Source organism: Bombina bombina, chromosome 11 (genome assembly GCF_027579735.1).
Source record: "Bombina bombina isolate aBomBom1 chromosome 11, aBomBom1.pri, whole genome shotgun sequence".
NCBI lineage: Eukaryota > Metazoa > Chordata > Amphibia > Anura > Bombinatoridae > Bombina > Bombina bombina.
The window spans coordinates 83691528-83710486 of record NC_069509.1 but is presented as its reverse complement, the minus strand read 5'-3'; the positions used below and the strand labels follow the sequence as shown (position 1 = coordinate 83710486).

Below are 18959 nucleotides of genomic sequence, written 5' to 3'. Positions count from 1 at the left end.
TGGGAATGAGAGGAAACGGTGGGAACACATAAGCTAGGTTGAAGCTCCAAGGTGCTACTAGTGCATCCACTAGAGTCGCCTTGGGATCCCTGGATCTGGACCCGTAGCAAGGAACCTTGAAGTTCTGACGAGACGCCATCAGATCCATGTCTGGAATGCCCCACAATTGAATTATTTGGGCAAAGATTTCCGGATGGAGTTCCCACTCCCCCGGATGAAAAGTCTGACAACTCAGAAAATCCGCTTCCCAATTTTCCACTCCTGGGATGTGGATTGCAGACAAGTGGCAGGAGTGAGTCTCCGCCCATTGAATTATTTTGGTCACTTCTTCCATCGCCAGGGAACTCCTTGTTCCCCCCTGATGGTTGATATACGCAACAGTCGTCATGTTGTCTGATTGAAACCGTATGAATTTGGCCTTTGCTAGCTGAGGCCAAGCCTTGAGAGCATTGAATATCGCTCTCAGTTCCAGAATATTTATCGGGAGAAGAGATTCTTCCCGAGACCAAAGACCCTGAGCTTTCAGGGGTTCCCAGACCGCGCCCCAGCCCACCAGACTGGCGTCGGTCATGACAATGACCCACTCTGGTCTGCGGAAGCTCATCCCTTGTGACAGGTTGTCCAGGGTCAGCCACCAACGGAGTGAATCTCTGGTCCTCTGATCTACTTGTATCGTCGGAGACAAGTCTGTATAATCCCCATTCCACTGACTGAGCATGCACAGTTGTAATGGTCTTAGATGAATTTGCGCAAAAGGAACTATGTCCATTGCCGCGACCATCAAACCTATTACTTCCATGCACTGCGCTATGGAAGGAAGAAGAGCAGAATGAAGTACTTGACAAGAGCTTAGAAGTTTTGATTTTCTGGCCTCTGTCAGAAAAATCCTCATTTCTAAGGAGTCTATTATTGTTCCCAAGAAGGGAACTCTTGTTGACGGAGATAGAGAACTTTTTTCTACGTTCACTTTCCACCCGTGAGATCTGAGAAAGGCCAGGACTATGTCCGTATGAGCCTTTGCTTGTGGTAGAGACGACGCTTGAATCAGTATGTCGTCCAAGTAAGGTACTACTGCAATGCCCCTTGGTCTTAGCACCGCTAGAAGGGACCCTAGTACCTTTGTGAAAATTCTTGGAGCAGTGGCTAATCCGAATGGAAGTGCCACAAACTGGTAATGCTTGTCCAGAAAGGCGAACCTTAGGAACCGATGATGTTCCTTGTGGATAGGAATATGTAGATACGCATCCTTTAAATCCACCGTGGTCATGAATTGACCTTCCTGGATGGTAGGAAGAATTGTCCGAATGGTTTCCATTTTGAACGATGGAACCTTGAGAAATTTGTTTAGGATCTTGAGATCTAAGATTGGTCTGAATGTTCCCTCTTTTTTGGGAACTATGAACAGATTGGAGTAGAATCCCATCCCTTGTTCTCCTAATGGAACCGGATGAATCACTCCCATTTTTAACAGGTCTTCTACACAATGTAAGAATGCCTGTCTTTTTATGTGGTCTGAAGACAATTGAGACCTGTGGAACCTCCCCCTTGGGGGTAGCTCCTTGAATTCCAGAAGATAACCTTGGGAGACTATTTCTAGCGCCCAAGGATCCAGAACATCTCTTGCCCAAGCCTGAGCGAAGAGAGAAAGTCTGCCCCCCACCAGATCCGGTCCCGGATCGGGGGCCAACATCTCATGCTGTCTTGGTAGCAGTGGCAGGTTTCTTGGCCTGCTTACCTTTGTTCCAGCCTTGCATTGGCCTCCAGGCTGGCTTGGTTTGAGGAGTATTACCCTCTTGCTTAGAGGATGTAGAACTTGAGGCTGGTCCGTTTCTGCGAAAGGGACGAAAATTTGGTTTATTTTTAGCCTTAAAAGACCTATCCTGAGGAAGGGCGTGGCCCTTACCCCCAGTGATATCTGAAATAATCTCTTTCAAGTCAGGGCCAAACAGCGTTTTCCCCTTGAAAGGTATGTTAAGCAATTTGTTCTTGGAAGACGCATCCGCTGACCAAGATTTTAGCCAAAGCGCTCTGCGCGCCACAATAGCAAACCCTGAATTTTTCGCCGCTAATCTAGCTAATTGCAAAGTGGCGTCTAAAGTAAAAGAGTTAGCCAATTTAAGAGCGTGAACTCTGTCCATAATCTCCTCATAAGAAGAATCTTTATCGAGCGACTTTTCTAGTTCATCGAACCAGAAACACGCTGCTGTAGTGACAGGAACAATGCATGAAATTGGTTGTAGAAGGTAACCTTGCTGAACAAACATCTTTTTAAGCAAACCCTCTAATTTTTTATCCATAGGATCTTTGAAAGCACAACTATCTTCTATAGGGATAGTAGTGCGTTTGTTTAGAGTAGAAACCGCCCCCTCGACCTTGGGGACTGTCTGCCATAAGTCCTTTCTGGGGTCGACCATAGGAAACAATTTCTTAAATATAGGGGGAGGGACAAAAGGTATGCCGGGCCTTTCCCATTCTTTGTTTACAATGTCCGCCACCCGCTTGGGTATAGGAAAAGCTTCGGGGGGCCCCGGGACCTCTAGGAACTTGTCCATCTTACATAATTTCTCTGGAATGACCAAATTGTCACAATCATCCAGAGTAGACAACACCTCCTTAAGCAGAGCGCGGAGATGTTCCAATTTAAATTTGAATGTAATCACATCAGGTTCAGCTTGTTGAGAAAATTTCCCTGAATCTGAAATTTCTCCCTCAGACAAAACCTCCCTGGCCCCCTCAGACTGGTGTAGGGGCATGTCAGAACCATTATCATCAGCGTCCTCATGCTCTTCAGTATTTTCTAAAACAGAGCAGTCGCGCTTTCGCTGATAAGTGGGCATTTTGGCTAAAATGTTTTTGATAGAATTATCCATTACAGCCGTTAATTGTTGCATAGTAAGGAGTATTGACGCACTAGATGTACTAGGGGCCTCCTGTGTGGGCAAGACTGGCGTAGACGAAGGAGGGGATGATGCAGTACCATGCTTACTCCCCTCACTTGAGGAATCATCTTGGGCATCATTTTCTCTAAATTGTTTGTCACATACATCACATCTATTTAAATGAGAAGGAACCTTGGCTTCCTCACATACAGAACATAGTCTATCTGATAGTTCAGACATGTTAAACAGGCATAAACTTGATAACAAAGTACAAAAAACGTTTTAAAATAAAACCGTTACTGTCACTTTAAATTTTAAACTGAACACACTTTATTACTGAATATGTGAAAAAGTATGAAGGAATTGTTCAAAATTCACCAAAAATTCACCAAAATTTCACCACAGTGTCTTAAAGCCTTAAAAGTATTGCACACCAAATTTGAAAGCTTTAACTCTTAAAATAACGGAACCGGAGCCGTTTTTATATTTAACCCCTATACAGTCCCTGGTATCTGCTTTGCTGTAAAAAACTCTAAGCCATCTCCGTGGAGATGTTGCCTGTGCAACGGCAAAGAGAATGACTGGGGAAGGCGGAGCCTAGGAGGGATCATGTGACCAGCTTTGCTGGGCTCTTTGCCATTTCCTGTTGGGGAAGAGAATATCCCACAAGTAAGGATGACGCCGTGGACCGGACACACCTATGTTGGAGAAATTATGCTTACCTGATAATTTCCTTTTCTTCTGATGGAAAGCGTCCACAGCTGCATTCATTACTTTGGGGAAATAAGAACCTGGCCACCAGGAGGAGGCAAAGACAACCAGCCAAAGGCTTAAATACTCCTCCCACTCCCCTCATCCCCAGTCATTCTGCTGAGGAACAAGGAACAGTAGAAGAAATATCAGGGTGAAAGGTGCCAGAAGAATAATAAGGATGCCCCACATAAAATGACGGGTGGGGAGCTGTGGACTCTTTCCATCAGAAGAAAAGGAAATTATCAGGTAAGCAAAATTTATGTTTTCTTCTTAAATGGAAAGAGTCCACAGCTGCATTTATTACTTTTGGGAAAATAATACCCAAGCTATAGAGGACACTGAATGCCAAGACGGGAGGGTACAATAGGCGGCCCATACTGAGGGCACCAGGCCTGAACCTCTACCCAATAAAAAAATCTGCTTCGTCTGAAGCAGAGATTTTTTTTTAAAGGAAAAGCCCCAGTGACAGACTCGCAGCCAGTCCAGAGCTAAAGTAGAGACCGCAAAATGGACTCGACTGAGCCAACAGTCCACCAAGAGACACCGTCGCCCAACAGACCGTCCCCCACCACTCATAAATGAAGGTTAAACCAGACGTAAACCCCAAAGGGAACAAGGCAAAGGAGAACCGAGGAAACCGAAAAGTCCCTCAATGCAAAAAAAAACAGCACCTCCAAGAAAGGGCCCAGTAAACTGAGACCCAAATGAACCCAAACAGGTAAGGAGGCCACGCCTGTACCAGGCAAAACCCGGGATAATACTGGGCATGGAAACTGCAAGGACATCTCTCCAACATCCTGTAAGCAAGGAACACCATTAAGGAGGCAAAGTCCTCCCAGCACATGCCCATAGAATACCCAAGTATTCAACCATGAAAGAACGTGTAATAGACCCAGGAGAAACCCCAAGTTTGAGAACACAGAGGGAGCTAAAACATGAATGTTCTTGTGACGCCCAGCTAATCAAAATTAAGGGACTCAAGGCGCTGCTCATCTTATCAACCTCAAAAGGAAGAAGGCTGAGTAGACCTCACTGGGGATCGAACTTGCAACCCTTGGTTTGCTACAGTGCAGAGTAGCCACAGTGCATTAGTACGCTGAGCTAGCTGTAAGGAAGAAGAAGCAGTCATCAAGAAACAGACCGCACAGCACGCTCCAGCGCCAGACCTACTCACAGGTCCCTAAAAGGGGGAACACAAAGCCTCCTTCGAGGCCCCCCGAGAAGGATAATTACCCTCAGAACTCAAAGGGAGAGGAAGGAGAAACCCATCTCCTAACAGACTGAGCTATCAGAAAAGACACAACAAGCTCACACATCCCAAAGGATACTGTGACCCATAGACTGCTCAGGCATACTGACCTGCAGACCCAGCTGGGCCACCAATACAAGGGAGCAAAGATCCCGAAACTGGTACAGGAACGAGCGTAAAGATGGCAAAACCATCCCCCCAGAGTATAAGTACAACCCAACTCTGAAAAACAGACAAGGTCATAGACCCAAGGATCTATCAAAACAAGGTCCACAGTCTGACATGAAACCAGCAAGATTCCAGGTGGAACCAAGTCCACCTTCCACTTCCCGACCAGGAGAAGCCCCAGTAAGAACTCCGTCTCCCGAGAAGCAAATATCCCTTAAAGAAAAAGGGCAATAACCGTCCTCAAGGCCCGAAGCTACCAGCTAAACGGGGAAAAAAAATGCCCTGCAAATGTCCCTGAAAGACCCCCACACAAGAAGTTCAACCAACAGAGGCACAGCCAACCCACTCACCTGCAGAGCAGAGAAACGAGGCACTACGCCCGCCAGCCCCCCCCCCCACCACGTGGAGGAGGAATTCTAGGTTCTGATGAAATCAGATGTGAGATATAGTGACGCAGTGGAACACTCCCCTGCCCGGTCATCCATGACTGAAGGCTATAAGGACTGCAACAATCCTTTCCCGCCTCGTGAACCCACAGGTCCTCTTGAATGATTAAACATAAAAAACAACGATAACTTGAGGACTTAGCGCTACTACCGAACCAGTCCAGCAGAACAGCACCACGTGTCTGAACAGCCACAAAACCAAACAAACCCGGCAGGACTAGCCTGTACTCAGGGTCCTAACCGGCAAGCTGCATAAATTCTCCCACATAGGGGAAAAAAGGAAAACAGACATTATTAACATAGGACTAACATGTCTAAACAACTTCCGAAGAAGTAACAAAGAGTATCGATCCCAGATGGTTCCCGAAGGAAGCAAACAGAATACAAAATAAAATATAAGGCAACCCGAAGGTTAACGCCCAAAAGACACAGGCCTGCCCGCAGGACTAGCCAAACGGAGCCCTATCTTACAAAAAACTGGGAAAGATCTCAAACAAATGAAAAAAAGGAGATAACCCCACATGTGTAATGAGGTGCACCATTCACATTATCAGACTGAAAGTCCACATATCTGTTAACGATAGGGACATTCAATAACCTAAAAAGATGCCTAAGCAACACGCTAAGGCGCGCAATCCTCTAACGAAAAGCACAACACTCTGGAACAGCTACACCCACGGGAAACTGTAGAGGCCCACCCCAAGGCGGAAGACCCGGGACAATAGGGCACGAGCACAATCTCAAATGAACGTCTGGAAGGACCATCGCTAACATTATCTGGAAGCGAAAATGTGCTACAACCTCCAGGGGGATTTCACCCCGCATGGAGGAACCAAAAACTGGGTTACCCGCATGTGTATAAGTATGAATTGGTAGGGAACTCACCTCCTGGAGGACGGGGCCCCCAGAGACGGATGGCTCAGCAGTCCCCTGATTCCCCAAGCCCGTGGAATCAGATGCTCTGATATGGCATACGGAACAAAACTGGTCGACATGTGTCAATGAGGCCAATCCGGAGTCATCACCGGACACGGAATCTGAAATTAAAAAATAGTCTCGGTATCAGAATCCTCCGTAACAATCTAAAATGAGCACAGTCTCATCATCAGAATCCTCCATAACTGGATAGAGGAAAATATCAATATGGACTAAAGTATTAAAACAAAAATGGCACTTGACACCCACAATGGCTGGGGCACTCACCACCTCCTATGACCAGACCCCTGCGGACTAGAATATCTCCTCCTCCACATGGTCAGGAATGCGGAAATGGGGAACGGAGCGTAACCACGCCCGAACACAAGGTGAACGGTACAGTCCAAAAAAGCGCGCCCAACCAAAAGGCTGCATCACTTCCAAAGGCCTCAAAGTTCCAACCACGAGCCCATAAACATCACACATAAGCAGGTTGAATCACATAACAAACATGATTATAAACCCCCCTGTTCAATAACCCCCCTCAGGAGATATTAACCCTCGATTCCAAGATACTAACAGAGACTCACTGAGACCCTTGTGTCATATAGTTAGACCCGCAAAGGTGTGTAACCTCTCGGGAAAACATTCACATTACAGTACATTGATGATAAAGTAAAATGAAACGATCTTACCGGAATCAACGCCGTGGAACAGGAACACAGCCTTTCAAGTGTGACTAATAATAGCATCGCCTCCGCCATGGACTTGAGAGAAGAAAGCAGGCAGAAGAGCGAAGTTCGACAACGCAGATTGCTTGAGGTGTTGTTAATCTGAGTCGGAATGGTTTCGCAGAAAGACTCTCCCTGCATCTCCGTACTCTAACTTTCATCCAAGCCCTCACTGAGAGACTGACAGGGCTACTTAAAACTCCTGTCCCATGCCAACCTCCTGGGACGAAAGGAAAAGAATGACTGGGGGATGAGGGGAGTGGGAGGAGTATTTAGGCCTTTGGCTGGGTTGTCTTTGCCTCCTCCTGGTGGCCAGGTTCTTATTTCCCAAAAGAAATGAATGCAGCTGTGGACTCTTTCCATTTAAGAAGAAAAAGTCTATCTCTGAAACAGAGTTCTTTCAATACATGCAGAACAGAAAGGAACTGGAGGTTCCACCTGGGCATCAAAACACAAACCAAATGTAACACTCTGCACGGCCTCATGATCCATCTTTAGGCCCAAAAAGTATAACAAAACAGAGGACAGCCTTTATTTTACTTTATAGGAAAAAAAACGTTACTGCCCCTTTAAATTATAGTCAAAAATGAAAATACTAAGAAAGCAATATAATCTATAACCCCCCGGGCACCCACTACACCTCAGCTTCCTGCTCCAAAGTAAACAATCCGTTTGTCACGCTGTACACCGCAGATAAACGGCTGAAATCACACTAGAGCAGAGCTGCCGCAACTGCGTATCCGCCCCGTACACAGGAAGTAAGATCTTCCTTCTCAGGCAGAAGCGCGCCAAACTGACTGACGACTTCAAAGGAAACCACCTCTTCGTAATCAGGGACGGTCCCAGCGGCCATTAAGACTGCAAAACACAGAAAAAAGTATGACCGTCACTACATTTAAACTAAAAACGGCACACTCTCCTAAAGTCCTGAAATGGATAACGACCACAGCTAAAGACGAACTGAGCCAAAAGTAAAAACACTCCCCATCGTCCACAGTGCCTGCTGTCTGCCATGTAATTAACCCTATAGGGTCAATGATACACGCCCCCCAGCAGAATTAACTGCTTAAGTGCCAAGGTTTCCCTTAAATAAAGAAAAAATATACTTGGCACTTACCTGACTGCTTATCTGTCCGGCAGGACGACAGCTCACTTGGTTTGAGAGGGTGCCACCCCTCACATGGACCTGTGGAAAAAAGAAAGACTGAGTAAGCTTACTCAGGCTTACTGAAGAGACTGACATGGGCTAAGGCTAGACCCTAGGAAAGATCAGAGCAAACCTACTCTGCATTAAAATAATAAAATTTTGATTGTAGAATCAGAAACCAAAACTTCACCTCCTGCTTGCACCGCAGGCAAAGAGAATGACTGGGGATTGTGGTTAGGGAAGTGATACTTAACAGCTTTGCTGTGTTGCTCTTTGCCTCCTCCTGCTGGCAAGGAGTGATATTCCCAACAGTAATTAATGATGATCCGTGGACTCACCGTGTCATTAGAAAGAAAGCTTGCTTATGCTAATATAATTTCTGTGCAAAACCATCCTACACTTGAAAATGGGTTACTCCTCTCAGAAGTCAGAATGAATTGTAAACCTAAACCATGTGTATAAAGTTAAATATAGGTAATTTACTTACGCAAAAACAACAGAAGAGAAAGCACCATTTTTTTTACTATACCTTTGCTTCTGGGGTACTTTTCCAGCTCTTTTCTCCTCCTCTTCAAGGCGTCGACGAGCTTCTTCCAGCTGTGTCAGTGGATTAGGGGCTGGATTAGGAGGCATTGTGGGGTCTTGGATAAAAGGATGCGAGGGTTGTACAACATTGCGCAGTTGAGCAGTGACCCAAGGATGGACTGCACCTGGCCTCTCAATAGAAAGTGGCCTGGACACATCATGTGCAGTTTGCTTCTTGCTAGTTGAAGAACTGTAAGAAAATGTATACCATAAAAAAAAATGCATCAAATATAAAACATACGTTCAGGATTGAAAACTCAGAAATCAAATGTAAGATTTTTATATATTTTATAAGAAAGTTCACTGCAATGCGGTGATGTGTGCAAATCTTGTAATGTAGGCATTAACCCCTCAATGACCGCAACGTACCATGTATGTCTCTTGTCGTTAAGGTATTGTTTGTTTATAATAGTGCTGGTTTTGACAGAAGTGGCAAGACCGCACTTTTACACCGCCCCTCCTGCTGACTTTCTAAAATAGCAAGGTCTCGCCACGAGACCGCGCTATGAAAAAAGCAAAACCCCCCATAGGAAGGCCAGCGATGTATGTTGCTGGTCGTTAAGGGGTTAAAAGCAAAATTTATGCTTACTTGATAAATTTCTTTCTTTTGCGATGTACCGAGTCCACGGATTCATCCTTACTTGTGGGATATTATCCTTCCAAACAGGAAGTGGCAAAGAGAGCACCACAGCAGAGCTGTCTATATAGCTCCCCCCTTAACTCCACCCCCCAGTCATTCGACCGAAGGCCAAGGAAGAAAAAGGAGAAACTTTAAGGTGCAGAGGTGACTGAAGTTTTTAATAAAAAATACCATCTGTCTTGAATAGACAGGGCGGGCCGTGGACTCCGTACATCGCAAAAGAAAGAAATTTATCAGGTAAGCATAAATTTTGTTTTCTTTTGCATGATGTACCGAGTCCACGGATTCATCCTTACTTGTGGGATACCAATAACAAAGCTTTAGGACACGGATGAAGGGAGGGACAAGACAGGAACCTAAACGGAAGGCACCACTGCTTGCAAAACATTTCTCCCAAAAATAGCCTCCGAAGAAGCAAAAGTATCAAATTTGTAAAATTTTGAAAAGGTATGGAGCGAAGACCAAGTCGCAGCCTTACAAATATGTTCAACAGAAGCATCATTTTTAAAAGCCAATGTGGAAGCTACCGCTCTAGTAGAATGAGCTGTAATCCTTTCAGGAGGCTGATGTCCAGCAGTCTCATAAGCCAAACGGATGATGCTTTTCAGCCAAAAGCAAAGAGAAGTCGCCGTAGCCGTTTGACCCCTACGCTTTCCAGAATAGACAACAAAGTAGATGTTTGACGAAAATCTTTGGTTGCCTGCAAATAAAATTTAAAAGCACGAACCACGTCCAAGTTGTGCAACAGACGTTCCTTCTTAGAAGAAGGATTAGGACATAGAGAAGGAACAACAATTTCCTGATTGATATTCCTGTTAGTAACAACCTTAGGTAGGAACCCAGGCTTGGTACGCAAAACCACCTTATCAGCATAGAAAACAAGATAAGGCGAATCACATTGTAATGCAGATAGTTCAGAAACTCTTCGAGCTGAAGAGATAGCAACTAGGAACAAAACTTTCCAAGATAAAAGCTTAATATCTATGGAATGCATGGGTTCAAACAGAACCCCCTGAAGAACTTTCAGAGCTAAATTTAGACTCCATGGCGGAGCAACAGGTTTAAACACAGGCTTAATTCTAGCTAAAGCCTGACAAAAAGCCAGAACGTCTGGAACATCTACCAGACGCTTGTGCAACAGAATAGACAGAACAGGTATCTGTCCTTTTAGGGAACTAGGTGACAATCCTTTCTCCAATCCCTCTTGGAGAAAAGACAAAATCCTAGGAATCCTGATTTTACTCCAGGAGTAGCCTTTGGATTCGCACCAAAAAAGATATTTACACCATATCTTATGATAGATTTTCCTGGTAACAGGCTTTCGAGCCTGAATCAAGGTATCTGACCGATAGAATCAAGCTTTCAATCTCCAAGCAGTCAGTTGCAGAGAAAGTAGATTTGGATGCTTGAATGGACCTTGAATGAGAAGGTCCCGTTTCAGTGGCAGAGTCCATGGTGGCAGAGATGACATGTCCACCAGGTCTGCATACCAAGTCCTCCGTAGCCACGCAGGAGCTATCAAGATCACTGAAGCTCTCTCCTGTTTGATTCTGGCAATCAAACGAGGAAGGAGAGGAAATGGTGGAAACACATAAGCCAGGTTGAATGACCAGGGTACTGCTAGAGCATCAATCAGTACTGCCTGAGGATCCCTTGACCTGGATCCGTAACGAGGAAGTTTGGCGTTCTTACGAGACGCCATCAGATCCAATTCTGGTGTGCCCCATAGCTGAACCAGTTGAGCAAACACCTCCGGATGGAGTTCCCACTCCCCCAGCTGAAAAGTCTGACGACTTAGAAAATCTGCCTCCCAGTTCTCTACTCCTGGGATATAGTTCGCTGACAGATGGCAAGAGTGAGCCTCTGGCCATCGGATTATCCTTGAGACTTCTATCATCGCTAAGGAAACTCTTTGTTCCGCCCTGATGATTGATATAGGACACAGTCGTGATGTTGTCCGCCTGAAACCTGATGAATCTGGCCAAAGCCAGCTGAGGCCATGCCTGGAGAGCATTGACTATCGCTCTTAATTCCAGAATATTTATCAGTAGGAGAGCCTCCGCCCAAGTTCACAAACCCTGTGCTTTCAGGGAATTCAGGACTGCACCCCAGCCCAGAAGGCTGGCGTCTGCCGTCACTATAACCCAATCTGGCCTGCGGAAACACATTCACTGGGACAGATGATCCTGTGACAACCACCAAAGAAGAGAGTCTCTGGTCTCTTGATCCAGATTTATCTGAGGAGATAAATCTGCATAATCCCCATTCCACTGATTGAGCATGCATAGTTGCAGTGGTCTGAGATGCAAGCGAGCAAACGGAACTATGTCCATTGCCGCTACCATTAGGCCGATTACCTCCATACACTGAGCCACTGACGGCCGAGGAATGGAATGAAGAGCTCGGCAGGTGGACAAAAACAGAATTTATGCTTACCTGATAAATTACTTTCTCCAACGGTGTGTCCGGTCCACGGCGTCATCCTTACTTGTGGGATATTCTCTTCCCCAACAGGAAATGGCAAAGAGCCCAGCAAAGCTGGTCACATGATCCCTCCTAGGCTCCGCCTTCCCCAGTCATTCGACCGACGTAAAGGAGGAATATGCAGAGGAGAAATCATATGATACCGTGGTGACTGTAGTTAGAGAAAATAATACATCAGACCTGATTAAAAAACCAGGGCGGGCCGTGGACCGGACACACCGTTGGAGAAAGAAATTTATCAGGTAAGCATAAATTCTGTTTTCTCCAACATAGGTGTGTCCGGTCCACGGCGTCATCCTTACTTGTGGGAACCAATACCAAAGCTTTAGGACACGGATGATGGGAGGGAGCAAATCAGGTCACCTAGATGGAAGGCACCACGGCTTGCAAAACCTTTCTCCCAAAAACAGCCTCCGAAGAAGCAAAAGTATCAAATTTGTAAAATTTGGTAAAAGTGTGCAGTGAAGACCAAGTCGCTGCCTTACATATCTGATCAACAGAAGCCTCGTTCTTGAAGGCCCATGTGGAAGCCACAGCCCTAGTGGAGTGAGCTGTGATCCTTTCAGGAGGCTGCCATCCGGCAGTCTCATAAGCCAATCGGATGATGCTTTTAAGCCAAAAAGAGAGAGAGGTAGAAGTTGCTTTTTGACCTCTCCTTTTACCAGAATAAACAACAAACAAGGAAGATGTTTGTCTGAAATCCTTTGTAGCCTCTAAATAGAATTTTAGAGCACGAACTACATCCAAATTGTGCAACAAACGTTCCTTCTTTGAAACTGGATTCGGACACAAAGAAGGCACAACTATCTCCTGGTTAATATTTTTGTTAGAAACAACTTTCGGAAGAAAACCAGGTTTAGTACGCAAAACCACCTTATCTGCATGGAACATCAGATAAGAAGGAGAACGCTGCAGAGCAGATAACTCTGAAACTCTTCTAGCAGAAGAAATTGCAACCAAGAACAAAACTTTCCAAGATAATAACTTAATATCTACGGAATGTAAGGGTTCAAACGGAACCCCTTGAAGAACTGAAAGAACTAAATTGAGACTCCAAGGAGGAGTCAAAGGTTTGTAAACAGGCTTGATTCTAACCAGAGCCTGAACAAAAGCTTGAACATCTGGCACAGCCGCCAGCTTTTTGTGAAGTAAAACAGATAAAGCAGAAATCTGTCCCTTCAAAGAACTTGCAGATAATCCTTTCTCCAAACCCTCTTGTAGAAAGGATAGAATCTTAGGAATTTTTATCTTGTTCCATGGGAATCCTTTAGATTCGCACCAACAGATATATTTTTTCCATACTTTATGGTAAATTTTTCTAGTTACAGGCTTTCTAGCCTGAATAAGAGTATCAATGACAGAATCTGAGAACCCACGCTTTGATAAAATCAAGCGTTCAATCTCCAAGCAGTCAGTTGGAGTGAGGCCAGATTCGGATGTTCGAACGGACCTTGAACAAGAAGGTCCCGTCTCAAAGGTAGCTTCCATGGTGGAGCCGATGACATATTCACCAGGTCTGCATACCAAGTTCTGCGTGGCCACGCAGGAGCTATCAAGATCACCGAAGCCCTCTCCTGATTGATCCTGGCTACCAGCCTGGGAATGAGAGGAAACGGTGGGAATACATAAGCTAGGTTGAAGGTCCAGGGCGCTACTAGTGCATCTACTAGAGTCGCCTTGGGATCCCTGGATCTGGACCCGTAGCAAGGAACCTTGAAGTTCTGACGAGACGCCATCAGATCCATGTCTGGAATGCCCCATAATTGAGTTATTTGGGCAAAGATTTCCGGATGGAGTTCCCACTCCCCCGGATGAAATGTCTGACGACTCAGAAAATCCGCTTCCCAATTTTCCACTCCTGGGATGTGGATTGCAGACAAGTGGCAGGAGTGAATCTCCGCCCATTGAATTACTTTGGTCACTTCTTCCATCGCCAGGGAACTCCTTGTTCCCCCCTGATGGTTGATATATGCAACAGTCGTCATGTTGTCTGATTGAAACCTTATGAATTTGGCCTTTGCTAGTTGAGGCCAAGCCTTGAGAGCATTGAATATCGCTCTCAGTTCCAGAATGTTTATCGGGAGAAGAGATTCTTCCCGAGACCATAGACCCTGAGCTTTCAGGGGTTCCCAGACCGCGCCCCAGCCCACCAGACTGGCGTCGGTCGTGACAATGACCCACTCTGGTCTGCGGAAGCTCATCCCTTGTGACAGGTTGTCCAGGGTCAGCCACCAACGGAGTGAATCTCTGGTCCTCTGATCTACTTGGATCGTCGGGGACAAGTCTGTATAATCCCCATTCCACTGTCTGAGCATGCACAGTTGTAATGGTCTTAGATGAATTCGCGCAAAAGGAACTATGTCCATTGCCGCAACCATCAAACCTATTACTTCCATGCACTGCGCTATGGAAGGAAGAAGAACAGAATGAAGTACTTGACAAGAGCTTAGAAGTTTTGATTTTCTGGCCTCTGTCAGAAAAATCCTCATTTCTAAGGAGTCTATTATTGTTCCCAAGAAGGGAACTCTTGTTGACGGGAATAGAGAACTTTTTTCTACGTTCACTTTCCACCCGTGAGATCTGAGAAAGGCTAGGACAATGTCCGTATGAGCCTTTGCTTGTGGCAGAGACGACGCTTGAATCAGAATGTCGTCCAAGTAAGGTACTACTGCAATGCCCCTTGGCCTTAGCACCGCTAGAAGGGACCCTAGTACCTTTGTGAAAATTCTTGGAGCAGTGGCTAATCCGAATGGAAGTGCCACAAACTGGTAATGCTTGTCCAGAAAGGCGAACCGTAGGAACCGATGATGTTCCTTGTGGATAGGAATATGTAGATACGCATCCTTTAAATCCACCGTGGTCATGAATTGACCTTCCTGGATGGTAGGAAGAATTGTCCGAATGGTTTCCATTTTGAACGATGGAACCCTGAGAAATTTGTTTAGGATCTTGAGATCCAAAATTGGCCTGAATGTTCCCTCTTTTTTGGGAACTATGAACAGACTGGAGTAAAACCCCATCCCTTGTTCTCTTAATGGAACAGGATGAATCACTCCCATTTTTAACAGGTCGTCTACACAATGTAAGAATGCCTGTCTTTTTATTTGGTCTGAAGACAATTGAGACCTGTGGAACCTTCCCCTTGGGGGTAGTTCCTTGAATTCCAGGAGATAACCTTGAGAAACTATTTCTAGCGCCCAAGGATCCTGAACATCTCTTGCCCAAGCCTGAGCGAAGAGAGAGAGTCTGCCCCCCACCAGATCCGGTCCCGGATCGGGGGCCAACATCTCATGCTGTCTTAGTAGCGGTAGCAGGTTTCTTGACCTGCTTACCTTTGTTCCAGCCTTGCATCGGTCTCCAGGCTGGCTTGGTTTGAGAAGAATTACCCTCTTGCTTAGAGGATGTAGAATTTGAGGCTGGTCCGTTTCTGCGAAAGGGACGAAAATTCGTTTTATTTTTAGCCTTAAAAGACCTATCCTGAGGAAGGGCGTGGCCCTTTCCCCCAGTGATGTCTGAAATAATCAATTTCAAGTCAGGGCCAAACAGCGTTTTCCCCTTGAAAGGGATGTTAAGCAATTTGTTCTTGGAGGACACATCCGCTGACCAAGACTTTAGCCAAAGCGCTCTGCGCGCCACAATAGCAAAACCTGAATTTTTCGCCGCTAATCTAGCTAATTGCAAAGTGGCGTCTAAGGTAAAAGAGTTAGCCAATTTAAGTGCTTGAACTCTGTCCATAACCTCCTCATAAGAAGATGCTTTATTGAGCGACTTTTCTAGTTCTTCGAACCAGAAACACGCTGCTGTAGTGACAGGAACAATGCATGAAATTGGTTGTAGAAGGTAACCTTGCTGAACAAACATCTTTTTAAGCAAACCCTCTAATTTTTTATCCATAGGATCTTTGAAAGCACAACTATCTTCTATAGGGATAGTGGTGCGTTTGTTTAGAGTAGAAACCGCCCCCTCGACCTTGGGGACTGTCTGCCATAAGTCCTTCCTGGGGTCGACCATAGGAAATAATTTTTTAAATATAGGGGGAGGGACAAAAGGTATGCCGGGCCTTTCCCATTCTTTATTTACAATGTCCGCCACCCGCTTGGGTATAGGAAAAGCTTCGGGGGGCACCGGGACCTCTAGGAACTTGTCCATCTTACATAATTTCTCTGGAATGACCAAATTGTCACAATCATCCAGAGTAGATAACACCTCCTTAAGCAGAGCGCGGAGATGTTCCAATTTAAATTTGAATGTAATAACGTCAGGTTCAGCTTGTTGAGAAATTTTTCCTGAATCTGAAATTTCTCCCTCAGACAAAACCTCCCTGGCCCCTTCAGACTGGTGTAAGGGCATGTCAGAACCATTATCATCAGCGTCCTCATGCTCTTCAGTATCTAAAACAGAGCAGTCGCGCTTTCGCTGATAAGTGGGCATTTTGGCTAAAATGTTTTTAATAGAATTATCCATTACAGCCGTTAATTGTTGCATAGTAAGGAGGATTGGCGCACTAGATGAACTAGGGACCTCCTGAGCGGGCAAGACTGGTGTAGACATAGAAGGAGATGATGCAGTACCATGCTTACTCCCCTCACTTAAGGAATCATTTTGGGCAACATTATTATCAGTGGCATCATTGTCCCTACTTTGTTTGTCACATTCATCACATATATTTAAATGGAGAGGAACCTTGGCTTCCGAACATACAGAACATCGTCTATCTGATGGTTCAGACATGTTAATAGGCATAAACTTGATAACAAAGCACAAAAAACGTTTTAAAATAAAACCGTTACTGTCACTTTAAATTTTAAACTGAACACACTTTATTACTGAATATGTGAAAAAGTATGAAGGAATTGTTCAAAATTCACCAGAATTTCACCACAGTGTCTTAAAGCCTTAAAAGTATTGCACACCAAATTTGAAAGCTTTAACTCTTAAAATAACGGAACCGGAGCCGTTTTTACATTTAACCCCTATACAGTCCCTGGTATCTGCTTTGCTGAGACCCAACCAAGCCCAGAGGGGAATACGATACCAAATGACGCCTTCAATAAGCTTTTTCAGTGGATCTGAGCTCCTCACACATGCATCTGCATGCCTTGCTTCTCAAAAACAACTGCGCACTAGTGGCGCGAAAATGAGGCTCTGCCTATGACTAGAAAAGGCCCCCAGTGAAAAAGGTGTCCAATACAGTGCCTGCCGTCTTTTTAACACAATTCCCAAGATTAAAATAACTCTTCAAAGTTATAAACCATTAAATATGTTTATAAAGTAATCGCCCTTGTGAAGCCCTTTATTCTTATATTTAAAACTAAGAAAATGGCTTACCGGATCCCATAGGGAAAATGACAGCTTCCAGCATTACCAAGTCTTGTTAGAAATGTGTCATACCTCAAGCAGCAAAATCTACCCACTGTTTCCCCCAACTGAAGATACTTCATCTCAACAGTCCTGTGTGGAAACAGCCATCGATTTTAGTAACGGTTGCTAAAATCATCTTCCTCATACAAACAGAAATCTTCATCTCTTTTCTGTTTCAGAGTAAATAGTACATACCAGCACTATTTTAAAATAACAAACTCTTGATTGAAGAATAAAACTACATTTAAACACCAAAAAACTCTAAGCCATCTCCGTGGAGATGTTGCCTGTGCAACGGCAAAGAAAATGACTGGGGAAGGCGGAGCCTAGGAGGGATCATGTGACCAGCTTTGCTGGGCTCTTTGCCATTTCCTGTTGGGGAAGAGAATATCCCACAAGTAAGGATGACGCCGTGGACCGGACACACCTATGTTGGAGAAATCTTTGATTTCATGACCTCCGTCAGAAATATTTTCATGTCCACCGAGTCTATCAGAGTTCCTAGAAGTGAAACTCTTGTGATGGGGGAAAGAGAACTCTTTTTTACGTTCACATTCCACCCGTGAGATTTTAGAAAAGCGAACACTAAGTCCGTCGACTTAGACGCTTAAATTAGAATGTCGTCTATATAAGGCGCCACTGCTATGCCCCGCGGCCTTAGAACCGCCAGAAGGGACCCTAGCACCTTTGTGAAGATTCGTGGCGCCATGGCCAACCCGAAGGGAAGAGCCACAAACTGATAATGCTTGTCCAGAAAGGCGAACCTGAGGAACTGGTGATGATCTTTGTGGATAGGAATGTGTAGATACGCATCCTTTAAGTCCACGGTGGTCATATATTGACCCTCCTGGATCAATGGTTAGATAGTCCGAATGAAAGATGGGACTCTTAAGAATTGGTTTAGGATCTTGAGATCTAGAATTGGTCTGAAAGTTCCCTCTTTCTTGGGAACCACAGACAGATTGGAGTAGAACCCCTGCCCCTTCTCTGCTTTTGGAACTGGGCAGATCACTCCCATGGTAAAAAGGTCTTCTACACAGTGTAAGAACGCCTCTCTATTTGTCGGGTTTACAGACAATTGAGAAAGATGGAACCTCCCCCTTGGAGGAGAATCTCTGAAATCTAGAAGGTATCCCTGGGCTACAATTTCTACTGCCCAGGAATCCTGAACGTCTCTTGCCCAGGCCTGAGCAAAAAGAGAGAGTCTGCCCCCTACTATATCCGGTCCCGGATCGGGGGCTACCCCTTCATGCTGACTTAGTGGCAGCAGCAGGCTTTTTGGCCTGTTTACCCTTGTTCCAAGCCTGGTTAGGTCTCCAGGTTGGCTTGGATTGAGCAAAGTTCCCCACTTGCTTTGCAGCAGGGGACGAGGAAGTGGGACAACTCTTGAAGTTGAAAGGAACAAAAATTATTTTGTTTGGTCCTTGTCTTATTTGACTTATCTTGAGGGAGGGCATGACCCTTCCCTCCAGTAATGTCTGAAATGATCTCTTTCAGTGCAGGTCCGAATAGGGTTTTACCATTGAAAGGGATGGACAAAAGCTTAGATTTAGATGACACATCAGCCGACCAGGACTTAAGCCATAACGCTCTACGCGCTA

The 18959-nt window shown here is 45.2% G+C and overlaps 1 protein-coding gene across 1 annotated transcript in view; it reads right to left on the bottom strand.

The window, feature by feature from the left end:
• Positions 1-18959, bottom strand: part of AXIN1 (axin 1) — a 165369-nt gene that overhangs the window by 54289 nt on the left and 92121 nt on the right. Inside the window, exon 4 of the mRNA XM_053694215.1 lies at positions 8818-9105. Within this exon, the coding sequence (XP_053550190.1) occupies positions 8818-9105 (288 nt within the window). The remainder of the gene's footprint in view (positions 1-8817; positions 9106-18959) is intronic.